The sequence below is a fragment of the Quercus suber genome, unplaced genomic scaffold, assembly GCF_002906115.3.
Source record: "Quercus suber isolate HL8 unplaced genomic scaffold, Cork oak 2.0 scaffold_982, whole genome shotgun sequence".
In the NCBI taxonomy this organism is placed as follows: Eukaryota; Viridiplantae; Streptophyta; class Magnoliopsida; order Fagales; family Fagaceae; genus Quercus; species Quercus suber.
In genome coordinates, this window is record NW_027070397.1 from 40,155 (window position 1) to 59,844 (window position 19,690).

Here is a 19,690-nt window from a genome sequence, read left to right on the forward strand (position 1 = left end):
ATAGGTTTCATGTTACATCAATTTGAACTTGCTCAATCTATTAAATTGCGACCTTATAATGCAATCGCATTCTTTACTCCAATTACTATTGGGGACAACAAACAAAACAATTTTATTTTATTATAATAATATTATAACAAATCTAACTTATTATAACTAATATTAAATTAAATAAATAATAAATAAATAGAGTGCTCCTATTCAAAATGCCTTGTGATCTTCAACCAATTCTGTGCCTTAATCCAAGAACTTGTTCAAAAATACTATAATGAAAGGATTGTCAGTTCCTATAGAACCTATCACTAAAATACCCTAGATAGGGATAGGCTAAGTAGAGTGAAAGTTTTAGATGGATGACTATTCTCACACAATGACTCGCGAAAGCCTGAAGAAAAGCACACACAATCTCTCTTGATGGAATAGAAACTAAACTGTTATTTCTAGTAGTAAACCTTATCTATAAAAGGTTCCCTGAATTACAAGGAAAATAAAACTGGAATCTCATTAGAAAAAAACTTGACAAAACGTCTGTGTTTATTAATAATATTTTGATTTACTTCTAACGTTACAAAACATATAAATACTGAGAAAAGTCTTAAAACCCTAATTCGCACTAATTACATGATTAGGTGACAAAAATACCAAATTTACCAAAAATGGAAATTGAGTTAAATGCAAAATCATAAACTACTGACCTTAAGGTCTCCCAAAGCAGACGATACCTTGTTCTTATTTTTAAATACAAGTTATTAAGAAAAACAAATATTACTATAAATAGCAAAAACACTATTTTCGGAGCCTTAACGAAGGAATTCGCCTAAATTTTGGCGACATTCATGTTGCCATGAATCTAAATCAGAACGTCGTTTCTCTTCAACCTATCAAATTTCATGCAAATCCAACACTATCACCCCGATGGCTTCTACTGGCATCTTCTTTTAATCTGATATTGTGACTTCCTGTGCCCCTGCTGCTCCAGGAAGGCATGTGTTGTATGTTCTACATCACATGATAACAACAAAGAGAGAGTGTGCTAAACTATTAGCAGGAGTTTTACCCCATCCTCGCCCCGCCTCACATGACAAGGAAAATTTTATTGTCCCATCCCCACCTCTTAGGGCCTTGCGAAGCCTTGCCCCATCTCATAAAACTTTACTTCTTGTTAATTTGTTCACAACTATTAGAATTGTTTTTAATAAAACCTATTTCGTTAATAAAAATATACTTGAAATTACAAATAAATTTATCTCATCTAATTAAACTAATTTTTAGCAAAAATTGAATAATATTATTAAAGTGTTTAACAAGACAATATTAGAATAAAAACAAAAATTTTATAATACAAAATTAATGATTCAATAGTACATAAATTTGTTTATAATAAAGAAAGAAGAAAATGTTAAAATTGGTACCTTATTTCCAACCTTGCTAGAGAAAAAAAAGAGAGAGGTAGAAAGCCTTGTTGGGTAGAATAAAATAATTTGATGATATATTTGTTTAAATAGTAGGGTTTTAAGGTATGAAAAAATTACAATTTAACCCTTATCAATGTGGAGCAGGGCAGGGCGAGTTGTGTTTAAAAAGTCTAAACCCATCTCTACCCTATCACTTTTGCGGGAGTGGAAAAACTCACGTGGGGCAAAGTGAGAAGGAGTGGGTCAAGCGGGGCGGGGCAAAATTATCATCCCTAGTGGCCTTACTATCTCACACTGGCTCGTAATGGCACATATAATCTACTCATTATTTGCTCAAGCCTCACTCAAATGGGCTCCCTAAAATCCTTTTAATACTGCTCTATTTCTTAATCAATGTATTTGGTTTCCTGAACAAACTTTGTGTTGCACCGTGGCCTTGCCCAAGCGAGCCTTAGGCCTCAGCCACTAAGGATTTGTTTGGTAATGTTGTTATTAGAATGTTGTTTGTATTTTTAAAAAATATGTGTGGTGAAAAAATGTGTAAAAATACGTGTAATGTTGTTTAAATACTGAAAATTGTTACTTAAAATGCCATACCAAACGGCCCCTAAAACCTTGTTTTTTAGTTTTAATTTTTCTCTTTATTTTGTTGCTTCCAAAGTAAGATCATTCATATATATATATATATATATATAAGTTAAAATATATATACACACACACACACACACACATATATATATATATATATTACTACTTATATTTGTATATTCTCATATATACAACAATGCTTACATGGAAAATTGACTTCTCTAAGGCTGTAATAATTTAATGGAGACGTTCCTTTCTTTTAATCCTCCACCTGGGATGGGATGACAAAAATTTTCCACTCTGCTTGACACATTCTACCCTGCATGAGTTTTTCCCAATCAAAAAAGGTGAAAAAACAAAGAGGTACACGTGTTACTTGCTTTACATTGTCTTGCCCAATTCTAAATGTTTATATATATATATAATTTTATTTAATATATATTTAAATTATTTATATAAAATTTTTAATATTTTATACATATCTTGTTTAATTTATTTATTTTTCTATATATCTTATAAACATTTCTCAGAATAATTGCTTTCACTCTCTTTTAGCACTCTCTCAATTGCCACTTTTTTTTCTTCATCTTTACCCTTAATATCAAATCTATCTCATAAGATGGCAAAATACCTCACCCATCTTGTTCTTGACCTTTCCTGCTCCCGTCCTTTGCGGGTTTTCTCTATCTCAAAGGAGAGATCAACATCCCTAATTTGATCCATCCCATTTCATTCTTAACCTTGAGGATCTTAAGTTGAAAAAAAAAAAAGAAAGAAAGAAAAATATAAGTTTAGTTCTAGGATATTTGACTTATTAGAAAGCTACGTGAAATGTCCAGGGAATTATAATTATATTTTCAGTGACGTGAACCATAGTTTGTTTAACAATTAAGTCAATGAAAATGGTTTTCATATAGCAAACTACAATTAAATTGTAGTTGGAATCTTGGGGAGTAAGGCCGCCATTAACAAAAACAATTACAACAAAACAATAAAAGTAAACGGAATGAGTGATATTAATTGATCAATCATTCCTTATGAATTTGACACCAACCCCATAATTTCCCAATCAGACATTTTGGGTGACGAATTAGACAGATGTGTCTGATTTAGGTTTCCAATTCCAGGACGCAAAGGTAAAGTTGGTCGAGTTTTCTGGGTTAAGTTTGGCCCAACTATGCCCAAATCATAAAACCCTCAGTTTTTATTTTTTATTTTATTTTATTTTATTTTATAAAAAACATAAAAATCCTCACTCATTTTCGAAATATCCTTGACAAAAATAAAAAATAAAATATCAAATCCTACTTAAAGTCTGCAATATTGATTTTTTAATATTATAATATTATTGCCCATATTAAAAAATGGTTGAGATACTTCTAAATTGAATAAAATAATTATGTCGTACTCTTGATTATTGAGTTGGAAAACTACACACACACACACACACACACATATATATATATATATATATATACTCTGATTTTGTGTTGGCGTGCAAAATGTACATGCCCCAATCGCAAGACAATAACATGAAATAAAATGTTCATCACAAATTACATTAATTTAAGTTATAGTCCGATTTTTAATATTCTGACATCACTCATTAATACAATAATACATTTGAGCTTTACAAAGTGTCATTGACATGATCTTGGTTAGTGACGGTTCCAGAAAATTTTTTGAGGGTGGTCATTAAGGAATTTAAATTATAAAAAATCTAATAAAAAGAGAACTTCATACATTAACAAAAAAAAAAAAAAAACACACACACATACACACGTAAATAAATAAAATCTTACCATTTCCTTCTACAATTTTTTTTTTTTTTAAAATTTTGAAATCGTTCCATGATAGTCTCATTATCAATGTTAAACTACATATCTTCAAAAGTTTAGTTAAATAAAATTTTTCTTGGACTTTTTATTTATTTATTTATTTATTATATTATAAATTTGCAAGGACTTAATATATTGTTAAAGGGACCAAAATTTAAGAACAAAATTTGGCTACAAACTTAGTTGTAGTCACTCTCACTAAATAAATTAACATTATTACATATTTTGAAAATCTAATTGATGAATTGCATGTTCTCTATGTTCTTAAAACATCTCAAAATTTCATGCCAATTGGATGTTATTTACCATTTGATCTATAAAATTATTTTTTATATATAATTTTAGACTGCAAAAACTTGAAATTTAAATATTTGATTAACGACATAGCTATAGAAATTTTGCAAGTATGAAGGATTTAAGAAGAAAATGTAATAAAATGGTGGATTTGTTAAAATTCACATTCAATAAAAAAAAAAAAAAAAAATTGAATAGAGTTGTAGCCTTAGTCTACAACCAAGCTTGTTGCCAAATTTTGTCCAAAATTTAATTATGTTGGGCCTAAAAAAAATTTAGGGTGGTCACAAAGTTTTTTAAGGATAAAAAAATCATAAATTTTTAAAATTTATACATAATAATTTTTTTTTTAAAAGGTTAGGGTGGTCTTGTGACCACTCTAGACTCTATGTAGAAACGCCTCTGATCTTGATCGTTTTAGTTTTATAATTCAATAGTTATAACGGGAAGGAGAATTTGAACCTTGAATGTTTTAAAAATATTAAAATGTGTTAATTAATTAAACTACAAAACTCTTGTAACACTTAAACCTTACAAAAAATAAAAAATAAAAAAAATTCAAGAGTCATTAGTAGAATTACTTGCCACTAAATAATAATAATAATAATAATAATAATATTTTTTTATACAAGATATAAATTCTATTCTAACATAATCTAAATGTATATGTGTGTGAAGTTTTCTTTTGGAAACTTGAACCTCGACCCTTACCCCCATATATTACAAGTATTTAATATTTGTGGAGTGACCATCGTGCCAAATGTGTGCAGTGATTGCCATTAAATAATTATTAGCACACTTAAACATCATGTATCTTGAAAGTTGGACATGTTATACTTGCTCTGCAGCTTCGAGGTTCAAAATAGTACTAATAAGTATTTGTTGCTGACATTATGACAATAAAGCTAGAGTTGATGTCTCGGTAGGCAAATGCTTCACTCTTTGTTGAATCGGCCTATTACTCTAACGAGTCTAACCGGCTGCTGCAATAATTAAGTGCAATTTGGAAATTGGTTGGTGGTTTTAACAAAATAAAAAATAAAAATAGTGAGAGAGAAGAAGAAGAAATAGTCAAATAGCTAGGTAGGTGACTTAAATTTTGTATATTTCATAAATTTATATGACTGTGATAGTGTCTTAAGACTGATAATGGCATAAAGGAATATGTATAAATAATTAAAATAGTGTTTGTAAATGATAGTAATTATAATAATAGGGAGGAGAATTTGTAAAGAATTTAGGAATTTAAATGAAATGATATATAGGAAGGACTGGTAAGATGTAACATTGCATGGGACCCGAGGTTCTGGATTCATAGGTGTATGAAAATGAGACAATTTGCACCTTTGACGTGAATTAAATATATTCCATACTTAACTAATATATGCTTTGCCAACCATGCATACGTCTTGATTTGAACACTAGCTCATCAATATAAAAGTATTATAGGCGAAGAAATTAGGCATGACCCCCATGCATTTGCTGACACAATAAGCATAAGATATACGTTAGATATGTGAGTAATATATATTTTATAACTAAGGAAAAACACCTATAGTCATTATTTTATGATTTTGTTTTTTGTTTTACCTTGTTAATTAATTTGTATTGGAAGTCCATATGAACTAATGAGACAAGAACATAAATCAATAGAACTGCAGCAAATATTATGCTTTTGCATTTGTATATGTGGCGTGGTGAACCGTGTCAGTGTTCGATTAGCTTGTTTGGAATAAGATGGAGTGTAGCTGTACAGTTGATTATAATCACCATAGAAAAAAAATATAGGGAAAGAAAACTTCATCATAGATGATGCAATTAGCACGATTCTTATATTCATGTGTGTGTGTCGCACAAAAGAAAAGAAAAGATGAAGTAGAATATGAAAGAATAGACCTTGGATTATAGAATACTATTTTGTGGCGTTGAAACTTTAACAATCAAGAAGAAATGATGCCATTGTCACAATTCATATTCATCAGTCTTTTCACACGCGCTATACACGCCTTTATTAAAGTTTTTTTTTTTTTTTTTAACATAATATTTTTAAGTAGCAGTGATAAATAGTTATAATTTAATTATAAACATGTAGCTTAACTTTTTATGTGTGGGGACTAGACTGTTAGTAGTAGTAGAATTTGATGGGAAATTTTAAAATTTTCAGTTTTCTTTTATGTCTTTAATTCGTCTTATTGTTAAATCACTTTCAATTAGGTAATATGGTTATTTTCGTAAGTATAAAATAAAAAAGAAATTAAAGATTTTAGAAAATCCTCCCTATAATTATTGGTGTGTGTGGAATGAAAGGCTAAAAACACATGAAAAAATAGTCATCCTATTCATGCGTGTGGTAGTACTCAATCTATGATGGCCAAAAAGAGCTAGAAGGGGCATGTGTGGCTAAAATATAAGGAATGGAAACAAAGACAGAAAAGAAAAAGGAGAAAAAAGCGACTTAAGTCATCAAGTTTGTTCGTTGTGGTGGAAATTTTGGACTCACAAATTAATTTTGCTAAGTTGAAGCCAAGAAAATTGAGACACAGAGACAAGTTTTGTGTTTCACATCTCTCAAAAACATCGATCTAGTCCTCTTGGGTATATATTTTTATATTTGTGCTTCACATTCAGCTAGCTAGCGGTAAGTGGAGCTAGAGCATGGACTTTCACACAAAAAAACATCAGTCTGTCTTTTACTCTATAGTCTATATTCTAAGTTTCCGGGTTTTCTTAATTAGCTAATAAAAAATTTGCATGGCATATTGTCCCTTGTACTACTACAATAGTTTATATTGGGAATACCTTTTATCTACCACAAGAAGCATATTGGTGAAGTAGTCATGAAGCTTCTTCGAGATTTGAAAGTGTCCTTCTATTTTATTATATTATATATAGGTATTATTATTATTTTTATAATGATGCATGAAAATTAAGCATAAGATAGCATGGCATGCATGCATTCATGTTGTTTATATATGCATGATTCACGGCTATGAAAAATTGTTTATTATAACCATAAGGACCTCAATAAGACGACAGACATACTCATTCTCAAATAATGCGTTAGATCCGCATTAATAGGCTCACGTATTCTCATGCAGCTTAAACAATTGGATATAAAATATATAAATGTAAAGAAAATTAGAGCAGGAGTACTGTTGGGCGTTGACCCTCACAAGCTAGGTGTTGTGGATGAATCTTTTTCAGACCTACCTTATAAGTTTTTTAATGTAAAAATTTTGGTGTCTTTTGAAAGGTCTGTCTTTTAGGATCAAAAGTAGTGTTTTTCGAAGGTCTAAGCCATCCATTGCTGTATATCACATGAATTTCATATTGATGAACATAAAAGAGTAGATGCATTGGGGGGACAATTATGTTACTTGCAAAAGCATTCTATACGAATTAATATGTTGGCATGCATGCGTGTAGTTAGGGATATATAACAAAAATGACCCTCCTCATTCGATCTGCCTATCCCAGATTTCTATATTTTAAAGAGGGGATGAGACGAGATTGAGTTTGACTAATCTTGTCTTATCTTTAATAATAAGATGAGTGAGTGATTAATATAATACATATGAGCTTAAATTTATAAGTTTAAGTCTTTTAGGTAAAGTGATATCTTTATATATTATATTAACTACTTAATTGAAGATTTTTTAAAGTGTTTATCTTCCCAATAGATATTCAGTTAATCATTTTGAACGTAAAATTTAAAGAAAATATAAATAAAAACATACTTAAACAAAGGATATTGAGACCTTTAAGTATAAGCACAATGGTTAATTATAGTTATGGAGCAATTACTAGGAGTGATTCTGGTGTAGCACTTAATAAAAGCATAGCGCAGCACAACTATATATAACCTGCTCTCAAGAACTTCGTGATTAAAAAGAAAAAAAGAACTCCTGGTGTAACCATTCACTTTCTATGGAAAACAAGGTTATACACGTGGGTGGAATGAAAAGGTTCTCTTCCTACTTAATTAAAAGTATGATCTTATTAATTTTCACAGCTGATAAATCGGATATCTGATATATATATATATATATATAATGCATGCGGGGTAGGGCACTTTTTTGGTGTGTCGTGGGACCCTTGGGTCCTTAACAAGTGAGTGCCCCAATTTGGCTTAGTCAATGCCTTCGAACTCAAATTCCATTTTAACTCTTTTTTTTTTTTTTGAGGGGGGGTGTTATGTTTTTCTTAGTATATATCCGAAATCATAATCTTTATAAAGATTCTCTAAATCTTCATATTTAAAACCCTAAATAAATCTTTCTCAAAAAAAAAAAACCCTAAATAAATTGCTTGTTTGAGTTGTTTCTATATGATAACATACAATACATGCGCCACATATTTTTTTTTTGATAACTAAAGAATAGAGAGAATAACGAAGGTAACTAGTAGGTTTTGTCTCCTCTAAACCATGGTTTTCTTGACCTTGTGTACCATAGGATTCATCGGTTTGGTCAGGTTAGGGGTAGATTTTTCACAAATTGAAAGTCAAAATTTTTTTTTTGAGGGCCATAAGAACCTTGTTATTTAGTAGCATAACGTACTCTCATTTATTATAAGAATTAATGGTCTGTTTAGATTGAGGAGAAAGAAGAGGGAGTAGAATAGAGTAGAGTGAATTTGACTCAAAATTGGTTTTTTTTAGCTAATTCTACTCTACTCTCTCTTATTCCCCCTTCAATTCTAATAGATGGTATGGTTCAAAGTCACTCTCATTTACTGATGTAATTATTAAATTACTAAAAAAATTGTTTGTTTTTCATATGCATGCCCTAAAACTGACAATAGGGGTAGGATTGGTTCGACTTAGATATGTCGATTTAGGTCTCAACATATTGAGTGCAATATTAAAATTCAACAAAATAGCCCAACACACTTAATGTCTAAGAAGCTAAGACGTGTTTGTTACAAAATAAAATTTAAATAAGAACATACATTAATTATTTCAAAGTATTATATATCCAAAAAAGAAAAGAAAGAAGAATTAAGGTAAAACATATTAGTGAGAAATACTACTTATATAAAAAAATTAAAAAAAACAACCCAAAAACATAAGTCCTTTCTCTTTAAATTAATTACATAATCACAAAAGATTTTGTAATTATTGGGGAGAGAAACACCTTAAAGGGACCCATTAAGTAGTTAATATAACCTTTAGAGACTATCATATTCAGTATTTACTTATAAATTTTTCTTCAATTCCTTTGTAGTTGTAACTTGTTTTAGACCATGCTTTCTCTTTTCTTTTTTACTGTTGGTTCTGGCTCATATTCATTATTGGGCTATTGGCCAAAGGGCTTTACGTATGATAAATAGATATTTCGGTAATTTGTACGAAGTCGGGTTATATGTTATATGTAAACATTATTGAAATCCTGTTTTTTTATATTGTGGATTATTAGCCATTTCCTCCCATGAACGTAAACACACTACCAAAATCATGTAAAATTCTTCGTGTTATAAATTTCTCTCTTCTTTCTTTTTTTAATCTTGCTTAAACTGATTTTTCCACAACATATACAATATTGAAGATCAGGAAATTGCTCTTTTTAATGCAATTGCATCTTATAAAATGGATCTCACATCCCTTTACAGTCACTTACTATTTATTAAAAAGACAAGAAAATTTTTATTTTTATTTATATATATTTACAGACCAAACATTAATAGGTTGTCATCAGTGATCACCACTCCATACACTCACACTTTCAGTTATATATGTATGTTTTTTCTTTAGCACTGAGTAAAAATTAGCTCATTTGTCTCATTCGAACTCATGAGCTAATTTGGTAATAATAACCCCAGCAAGGTGACATGGCCTGAACTCTTGAAAAATCTTCGAGGAACAAAACCCGTGATTCCCGACGAAAGGAAAATCTCATTGGACCCTTAATAATTGAATTTGGGTCTGAATCAGAAACAGCAAAGCATCACACACGTACACATGCATCAACCAGAGTTGCTGTGTTAATTAGTAACTCATCACTAATCAAGTCTCACTGTAAATACTAACCTCTCCAAACGCAAATATATATATACACACACACACACAAAGTTACAAACCAACTACACGTGCCAAGTCCTAAATTATATTAGAACCTAAGAGGATAGAGTAATTTAAAAATTGTATTAGTTAAAAGCCTTCATATATTTTTTTACACTTCCAAAAATTTCAATTATTTTAGGGTGTTTAATTTGCTACTAAATTGCTATGTTAAAAAATAGTTTATTATTTACTCAAAAAAAAAAAAAAGTTTATTACTTATCAGTGATCATATTGTTGGTTAAGCAATTTTTTCTTTTTTAATACAAAATAGGAATTGAGTTCTCATGTTATATATGTGTATCCAACATTTTCCATTTATTTATATTTGGGGTAAAAACTTATTTTCTTTTGAATCAAAACGTTTGTGAAGTATTAAATTATTAATCAATTGTGTTGTACTGATCATGGAATATGGATTGTATAACGTGTTGTGTCTACTCGCAAATCAAACAAGATAAGGGTGATCCATCAGAGAGAGAGAGAGAGAGAGAGAGAGAGAGAGAGAGAGAGAGAGAGAGAGAGAGAGAGAGAGAGAGAGAGAGAGAGAGAGAGAGAGAGAGAGAGACGAAACTAACACATTCTTAATAAATAGTGTTCCCATTTTATAAAAGAATGCTTAAACCTGTCATATACTCTTGTATTGCTTAACCATTCAATACTGGAGGAAAATTTTAGAGATGGATCATTTTTACAAGACTCAACTGATGAAGAAATATAAGACTTACTCAAGCCACTGACGGAGCTTTTATTGTGATATTCATTGATGAAAGTAGGTACGATATATTTAATAGCTTTTGTTGGGCTCACCCAATAGTTTTAGGAATATAAAGTTTGTTCTTGATGTTGTTCTAATAGTTTTTTTTTTTTTTTTTTGTAATATTCAATAATATAGGCACGCCTATGTCAGGCTAGAATCAGTTTTATAATATACATAATCATATAGTCATCATTTCATTCCATTACTATGTTGGAAAAGTAAGCGCCCAAGTATTTTCTTGGTTTCATCAGTTTTGATAAACTAATATTGAGTTTAGAAATGGTAATGGAGTGAGCCGGGATCAGATAATGGATGTCCCATCCCATCTCCCTTTCCAGGATGAGACGGGATGAAGAAAATTCATCGCATCTAATAAGGTGACTATGAAATTGATGAGATAAGGATGAGATAGAAAGAGAGAGGTCAGAGGGGCAGGTATGAATTGTTGAGAAAGAGAAGTGTTTTGAAAATGTATAAAAATATTGAATTATATATATATATATATATATATATATATATATATATATAATTTATTTATACACACATTCATGTACTCGGATGGGTGGAGTGGACAAGATGGATTGAATGGGCAGAATATTTTGTGCCTTTCTTAATCGAACTATTATAATACATACAATGACACAAACATCATGGTATATGTAGGGACCAGGTTTGAGTACTATGCCTAATGGATAAGTAAACTCAAGCCCAACAAGCCAATACAATAAATTTGTAGAGAGTGGGTAGAAGAATTGAGTTTTGATGAGTGTAATAATAGCTGAAGATAATTTAAAGAATGAATAAGTAAAACGAATATGGACTTAGGCAAGTGATTCAATCCTCGGCACTGGTTCGAGGAGCTTCAACTTATTATTTCTTGAGTGACAGTGACAATGGTTACAAAGTTAGGTTAGAATGCTATAGAGTTTTCTCTGGTAAAATCATGATCTCTCTTTCTCAGAGTTTCTTCTTCCTTATATACTACTTTCCTCCTTCATCTCCACCATACATGTGCAGGTTAGATCTGCTATTGCTGGTCTTTGTCACGTCAATCTCCTCTCAAAGCTCTTAGATAGTAGCTGTGAGTCTGAAAAGCCATTGCTCAAGTATCATTTCCACATTAATGCGGCCAGAGTGTTAGTTGTGGAGCATTTAATGTGGAGGCAGTAGCTTTTCCTGGAATTGCTCTACTGCCATGCTCTAGTGTGCTTACTTGTTGTACTTGTCATTTTCCTTGGAGTGCTTTGGAAGGTTGTCTTTGTCGGTAACTTACTTTTCTTCTACCTCGGCTTTGGTTAACCGAGGACAGAGTTGTCCTTGGCAAGGTTTCTAGGGTTGTCATGATCACTACTGCCTTCTTCATATGCGATTATGGGCCTTAGCCTAGGCCTCAGGCCCAGTACAAAAGGTGGATGTATCTCTCTGGGCTCTATGACCCACAGTATTCACACTAATATAAATGAGGAGAAACTTCAAATTTTTCTAATTATTATGATAATTGAAAATTATGTTATAACAACAAAATATGATTTGTCAATTAAAGGAATACCTCCATCACCATAAGTATGAGGTGGAGGATGAGGTAGAGGATGTGATTGGAGTTCAAACTCCCTCAGGCCTCATTGTCTTACTTTATTAATATGTTGTAGTCTAATTAACTGGCATTCCATCTTTAATGTGGCTTGATGCCGTCAATGTGGTTTGAGATTGTAGTTTCATCTTTAGTGTGGCTTGAGAATGTATTTTTGATTCCATTAGTGTACATATGAGTGAGTTAATTTATAATACCAATGGAATATGAGTTTAAATTTTTTCGATATTTTGAGTTACAATGTTAGAACATATTGTAATTATTTCTATAAAAACTCTTCGAATGTCTTACTTTATTAGTAGGTTATAGTTTAATTAGCATCCCATCTTTTAGTGTGACTTGAGAACATAGATTTGATCCATTAGTATACTAAAAACTAATAGGCTAATTATGCTCTAACTGGCATTCCATTTTAATGTGGGTTGAGAACACACCCCCCCCCCCCCCTCCGCCCCTTTTTTTTATTATCCCATTAGTGTATATGTGACTATGTGAGTATGAGTTATTTATCATACAATGTCAAGAGTTTTGTAGTTTAGTCAAGAGTTTTGTAGTTTAATTTAACATTTTTTTAATGTTTTGAATGGAATTGTCCATGGTTCAAATCTCATATCTTCTAATTATTGAATTATATATATATATATATATATTGATAAGGGTACTATTTTGGTCTCTAAATTTTACTAAAAGTTTACTTTTCGTTCTTAAATTTAAAAAGTTCTTTTTCATTATTAAAATTATATTAAAAAAATTCAATAGTTTAGAGATAAAAAATAATTATAAAAAAGAATTTTTTTTTCAATAGTTTAAAGATGAAAAATTTTTTTTTGGTAAAATTTAAAAATATAAATAAAAAATTTCAATAGTTTAGGGATGAACTTTTCAATAGTTTAGGGACTAAAAATGAACTTCTTAAATTTAGAGATGAAACAATTTTTGGTAAAATTTAGGGGCCAAAATAGTATTTCAAATAACCCCTCATTAGACTATTTTAATTTAATTTGAGATGAGTCACTCGCCAGAGAAGCCACTTTGACTTCATTTTGAATACAAAGAAGCGGCTTCAACATCAGCTGTTTTCTTTGACCAAAACATTGCTAAAGTATACTTCATTTACTTTGCAAATGGCATCATTCGCTTGGAATCTAGTGGAATCTAGTTGATAAATATTTATAATTCCTTAAATTAAGCATTCTTTATCTAGAAATATATTATCCCGGCCGAGACAATATAAGAATGTTTGTGGGTTAATTAATGGACCTATGTCTTACGTTTAGATTTACTTAATTTGCAAATCAAGCTTTAGCAGCAGTTGCAATCCCCACATTAATTATAATTGTCTTTGAATTTTCACATACATTCATGGACCACATATAGATATCAAGATCGAAACAAGTCACAACTAAACCAAAAATATAAGGAAACATGCAATTTTTTTATTCTTTATCTGTTTAAATATTGAAGGTCCAATGCCAAAAAGTTCATGTTGAAAGACATACTAGGCAAAGGTACAATACAAAAAAGGTCCAAGATACAAATCATGGTCCATATATAGATATCAAAATGGAAACAAGTCACAACTAAACCAAAATTAAAGGAAACATGCAAAGTTTTATTCTTATTTTCTTAAATATTCAAGGTCCAAGGCTACGAAGTTCATGTTGAAAGTCATATCTGGCACACCTTCAAAAAGGGTCCAAAAGCTGTTGCTTCTACTCGTCTTTTTGGTGCTACATAAAGCTCTTTTTCAGCGACTCCATCTCTTTCTTCAGCGCCACATATTCAGCTGCAACAAACAAATCCATTACTCTATGATAATATTAGAGTTTACAAGAAACTGTTGCATTGTGACAATTATTAACGATTTTATACATCGAATATATGTATAATTTCTTTGAGCGAGATAACATACCATCTTTATAAGCTTTCTCAATCTCCAGAAGTTCCAGCATCTCTCTTATTTTGGTTCTCCTCTCTCATAATCATGTGCTGAATCTCATAGTAGGTGACCTGGGGTGCCAAGAAGGATATCTTTGCCTGTATGTATGAACCCACAAATATAAGATTAATGTTACAGAGAAATAACACTAATAGAATCGAATATTGATTAGCACACACTGACGTACTAAAGATATATAAGTACGTACCTTCTCATTTTCTATTTCTCTCTCGAGTGCCTCGATGTACTCTATCTTCCGAAGCCGGGACCTCTGGGCGGACTCTCTATTAGCAAGCAGGCTACAGAACAAACTAATTAATCTTCTTTAGCTTGGTTCATCTATAACAATATGCTTTGGATGGCTTTTATACCAAAGATATTTCATTGTATAGCCCTTTTTTTTTTTTTTTTCATAAAGGGAGAGAGAAAAATTAACAAGGTTTAAGTTGAGGCCGGGGGCATTTTATAATAATTATCTTATGTATTAAATATATATTTTTGTTCTCACAGCGTACGGATTTTATATGAATATGGGACTCGTACACTGTGAACTGTGAAATGGAAGATGTGTATATATATATATATTATATTTGATAAATAAGATCTCATTTTGCAGGATATAGATTAATGATATCTTATAAAAAGAATGAGATAAAAAGAATGATAGAATGCAAAACAACCGTCTCATCTTCTTGGGGTTCATGCCTGGATCGATTTTACGATCCCATTTGTGATGGTAAGCAGCAGTACTAGACTCGCATTTGGTAGAATCATTGAGAACAAGGGCACATCATCTTCTATGCTTTTGTTCTTGTCTGATGGCAGTGGAGATTTCTTAGATGCATTGAAATGACTACACTCTTGGACACCAGTAGTAGACAGATCAGCCTTTTCAGCGCTGAAACTTTTACGGGGACCGAGCTCAAAGTTAATTGTTTTCAGTAGTGAAGCAAGTGCTGAATCACTAGCTGATCGACGGTGCCCAAGAAGTAGAGTTTTAGGCTGTGAATTCAGGTTCAAGCCCTCAATGTTGATGCATGGAGATGAGGAGCTTTTCTTATGTTTCGGCATTTGAGAATTCTCCATTAAAAAATCAACCTGCAAGGCAAACCAAAACTAAAGTCAGAATATGCTTCTCACATATAATAATTATGAAGAAGGAGAAAACCTTCTAAAGGCATAATATTCACAGCCCCACCTTGAGAAAAGCTGAATGAGAGAGCAGTATTTTTCTTGTGTTTCTAAGGCTTGCTTGACCCTTAGTTATATAGGAGTTTCAAGCAGGAGATAATCCATGCTCAGAGTGCCCCAAATATGGTTAGTTAGGTTAGCCCATTGAATAGCATCTGGAATACATGGTAAGTATATCTTGAACAAGAAGGTACACCTTGGCTGCCTAAATTGTGTCATAAGTAATAAATCCTATTTTAAGTCATACCAACTTCAATCTTGTACATATAATTTGTTAATATTGCTCTCAAAACTTAGATTGTCATAAGTTGATATTATTAAGAAGGTAGTTCTTCATTACCTAGATAATTAGGAGGAGTTAATTTAACAAGGCTAAGGTGAAGATGAAGACCTTTGCTTACATCTGATTTGCATAATTTTGATGCATGCATGCTGAATTACTAGTTGTTGTACTAGTAGTTCTAGTCCAAAATATACTACATATAGTAAATCATTTGTTTAATATAAGATTAGCCTAGTAATATTATTCTTTTATTTATTTATATCATGGACACATTGTAAAACATAGAGCTGAATGGTAAAGATGTATTTTTATTTTTATTTAAAAAAAATAAAGATGTAGCCATAATAAAAACCAAAGGGTAAATATGTATTTTATCAAAAACAATAAAAAAAGTAATGACATAACCATATTTATTATAATAATATAAAACTGAATAATAAAGAAGTAGCCATTTACGACATTATGCATATGTGTAAAAAGATAAGGCCGAACCACATTAATTCCTTCTTAATTATAATGATAATAATTATTATTTATTTTTATTTTATTTTAAACCATTCAACCACTTTGGGTTACACACAATTTAGTAAATGTATCAAACTTGTAATAAATTAAAAATAAAAATTCTATAATGTAAATTAGACCCCAAAAAAAAAAAATTAACCAATTATTTTACTATAATTCTGAAATCTAAAATATCACTGTTTGAATAATTAATTTGTACCCTAGTGTGTACTTTTAATTTTTTTAGCAAGTGGTGCCATTGGTAGGGTTTCCAAACAAGATGAGAGAATGTTGCTCTTGCTTAGCAAAAATATTTATTACCATAAAATTTTCTTAACATCTAAGAAAATGATCTCTCTCCCCTTCCATCTTTTTTGGAAATGATATTTCCTTCATAATTTATAAATACATTCCCACACTTAAACCCCGTTAAATCTTCTAACAGAATATTCGTTTTTAAAAAACATTACTATAAATAAACTAACTATACTATTAACCATGGTTAGATATAACCATTACAGATGGAGGAAAGTGGTGGCTCTGAGTGTTCAAAGATGAGCCCTTCCAACCCAAATGAAGATGGAAGCGAAAGCGGGGAGAATGATGATGATTATAAGCCGAAAAATGGAGGGAGCTCGAGCAATAGCACGGTGGAAGAGAGCGAGAAGAAATCATCATCAGTGAGGCCTTATGTTAGATCCAAGATGCCTAGGCTCCGGTGGACACCTGATCTTCATCTTCGTTTTATTCATGCTGTTGAAAGACTTGGTGGTCAAGATAGTGAGTTTCTATGTCTAACCCTATATATATATATATATATCTTATGAATTTGTCTAAATATGGAAGTTAATTGATTTTCTTATTATCATATGTTCTTATTTCTTTTGGTGCAGGAGCCACACCAAAGATGGTTCTTCAGCTTATGAACATCAAAGGACTAAGTATTGCTCATGTCAAGAGCCATTTACAGGTAATTTGACTTCAAAGAACCAAGATTTATCAATGATTTATATATACAAAGCTTTTTTTTTTCTTTCTTTTTATAGCTAGCATGGCATAATATGCTCTTTCTAATATTATTTTCTACATATTTTCTTCTATTTCTCTAGATGTATAGAAGCAAGAAGGTGGATGATCCGGGTCAAGGTACACAAAAATTTCCATTTTGTTTGTGTGTTAATTTTTTTCTTTGGATCAACACAAAATAGTTAGGGTTTTCTATTAGTTCTTGATGAAAAAAAAATGTTTTGTTTCACATGACAGTTTTAGCCGATCATAGGCATCTAGTGGAAAGTGGAGATCGCAATATTTATAACCTCAGCCAACTTCCAATGCTTCAAGGATACAATCCAAGCCACAATTCCAATTTCCGGTATGAAACTTTACCATAATTTGAATACATTAATTTTGTTTATTTCCCCAAAAAAAAAAATATATATTAATCTTGTTACAATTTTCCCTCTATATATAGCATGATAATAAAAAATTAAGTCTCAACTTTTGGTCTTTAAAGAATTTGATTTTATAATAACATTTTTTTTTCTTTTCCCAAGATATGGACATGGAGATTCTTCTTGGAGTAAAGCTTATGAAAACTTGATGAGTTGTAGGGGTCGTAGCTCAACCAATAACTATGGTGCTGGATTTTATGGCACAGTGAGTGAGAAGATCTTTGGTAGCAACTATAACAGCTGGACTAATTGCAATTTCCATAGGAGAGCTTCAACTTTTGGTGAACAATCAGGTTGGAGAACCCATGAACTCAAAGATGGTTTCCAGTCATTTCATCACAACCATGAATCCTTGTACAATCAACCAAGATTGACTCCTATTGATCTTAACCCGGTAACCCATCTAAAAGCAGAAGTACTACTACAAGAGCATACAAGTTCTAGTAATAGCAATGTCCCTTCAGAATTCAACAAAACAAGTAATCTACAAGAGTGGAAGACCTTGAAAAGGAAAGCCTCGGATTGCAACCTCGACTTGGATCTATCTCTTAGGCTAACGTCGTCGAGGAATGATGACAACCATAGAAGAAGCTTGGTGGACCACAAAGTTGATCGTAGTAATCTGTCTCTGTCTTTGTATTCTCAATCATCGTCAAGTCTTTCCAGCTTGAAGGACGGACGTGTTGATGGTAATAAAGAGCAAGCTAAATGCGCAAGTACTCTGGATCTGACTATATGAATGCGACAATTCTAAGTGAGATCTTGAGGTACTTGTTCCGAATAATTCAAATTATGATTGTCCTGTACTATCGTATAAAATTTTAGTCGCCCCCACTTAATTTTTACTTTCTTTTATCGCTAGCTCAATCTGCGTATCAATGAAATATATCAACAGACGTCCCATATATATATTACAATGCTTTGTTTTGCTACATGGGTACTTGAAAGATTAAACATGCTGTCTTTTTAAGTCTTTAGCATTAAATGGGGAACAAGAACCTAGGTATTTTATTTTCTTTTTGAAAGCAATGTGTTTTTAACATGTTTCATATATAGATGCTTTATATGGAAAATTTTGCTTATTTCTTATGCATATTATTGACTATAATGTCAGTTCCTTCACTACTTAACATTGATTAGATTTCTGGAACAAGTACATTGAGAATAATTAGCAATAAACCTATCAAATGATGACTACCTCAAAATCGTGTCACTTAGGCTGGGTTTGGCTCGATATAAAATGTTTTTTGAGTGTAAAATTCTATTAGGTGAAAATATTTTTTAGAAATGAAAATATTTTCAATTGTTTGAATGTGTTATGGAAAATACCCTAGAAAATGGTTTTCAGTATTTGGTTTGCATGTAAAATTATTTTCGGAAAATATGTATATAATCTGAAAAATATGCTGGATGGTCTCTCTCTCTCTCAAAATGGTTGTAGGGAAAATAAAAGTGCAAAACAATTTACACTTCACCAACTCTTATTTTATGGTCAAATTGGTCGTATTTTCCAATTCACCCAAACACCCTGTTGAGTGTAAAAATATTTTCCATGTATGTTTTTCACCCGAAACTAACACATTCTTAATAAATAGTGTTCCCATTTTATAAAAGAATGCTTAAACCTGTCATATACTCTTGTATTGCTTAACCATTCAATACTGGAGGAAAATTTTAGAGATGGATCATTTTTACAAGACTCAACTGATGAAGAAATATAAGACTTACTCAAGCCACTGACGGAGCTTTTATTGTGATATTCATTGATGAAAGTAGGT

The 19,690-nt window shown here is 31.2% G+C and overlaps 1 protein-coding gene across 1 annotated transcript; it reads left to right on the forward strand.

The window, feature by feature from the left end:
* Positions 1 to 15,612: 15,612 nt before the first annotated feature.
* On the forward strand, positions 15,613 to 18,779 carry LOC112033940 (two-component response regulator ARR10). Its single transcript, XM_024066720.2, has 7 exons — positions 15,613 to 15,660; positions 15,747 to 15,800; positions 16,983 to 17,241; positions 17,355 to 17,431; positions 17,571 to 17,607; positions 17,725 to 17,833; positions 18,015 to 18,779. Exons 1-7 carry the CDS (start codon positions 15,613 to 15,615, stop codon positions 18,649 to 18,651), a joined length of 1,221 nt encoding a protein of 406 aa, XP_023922488.2. The 3' UTR covers positions 18,652 to 18,779.
* The last annotated feature ends 911 nt before the right edge of the window (positions 18,780 to 19,690 follow it).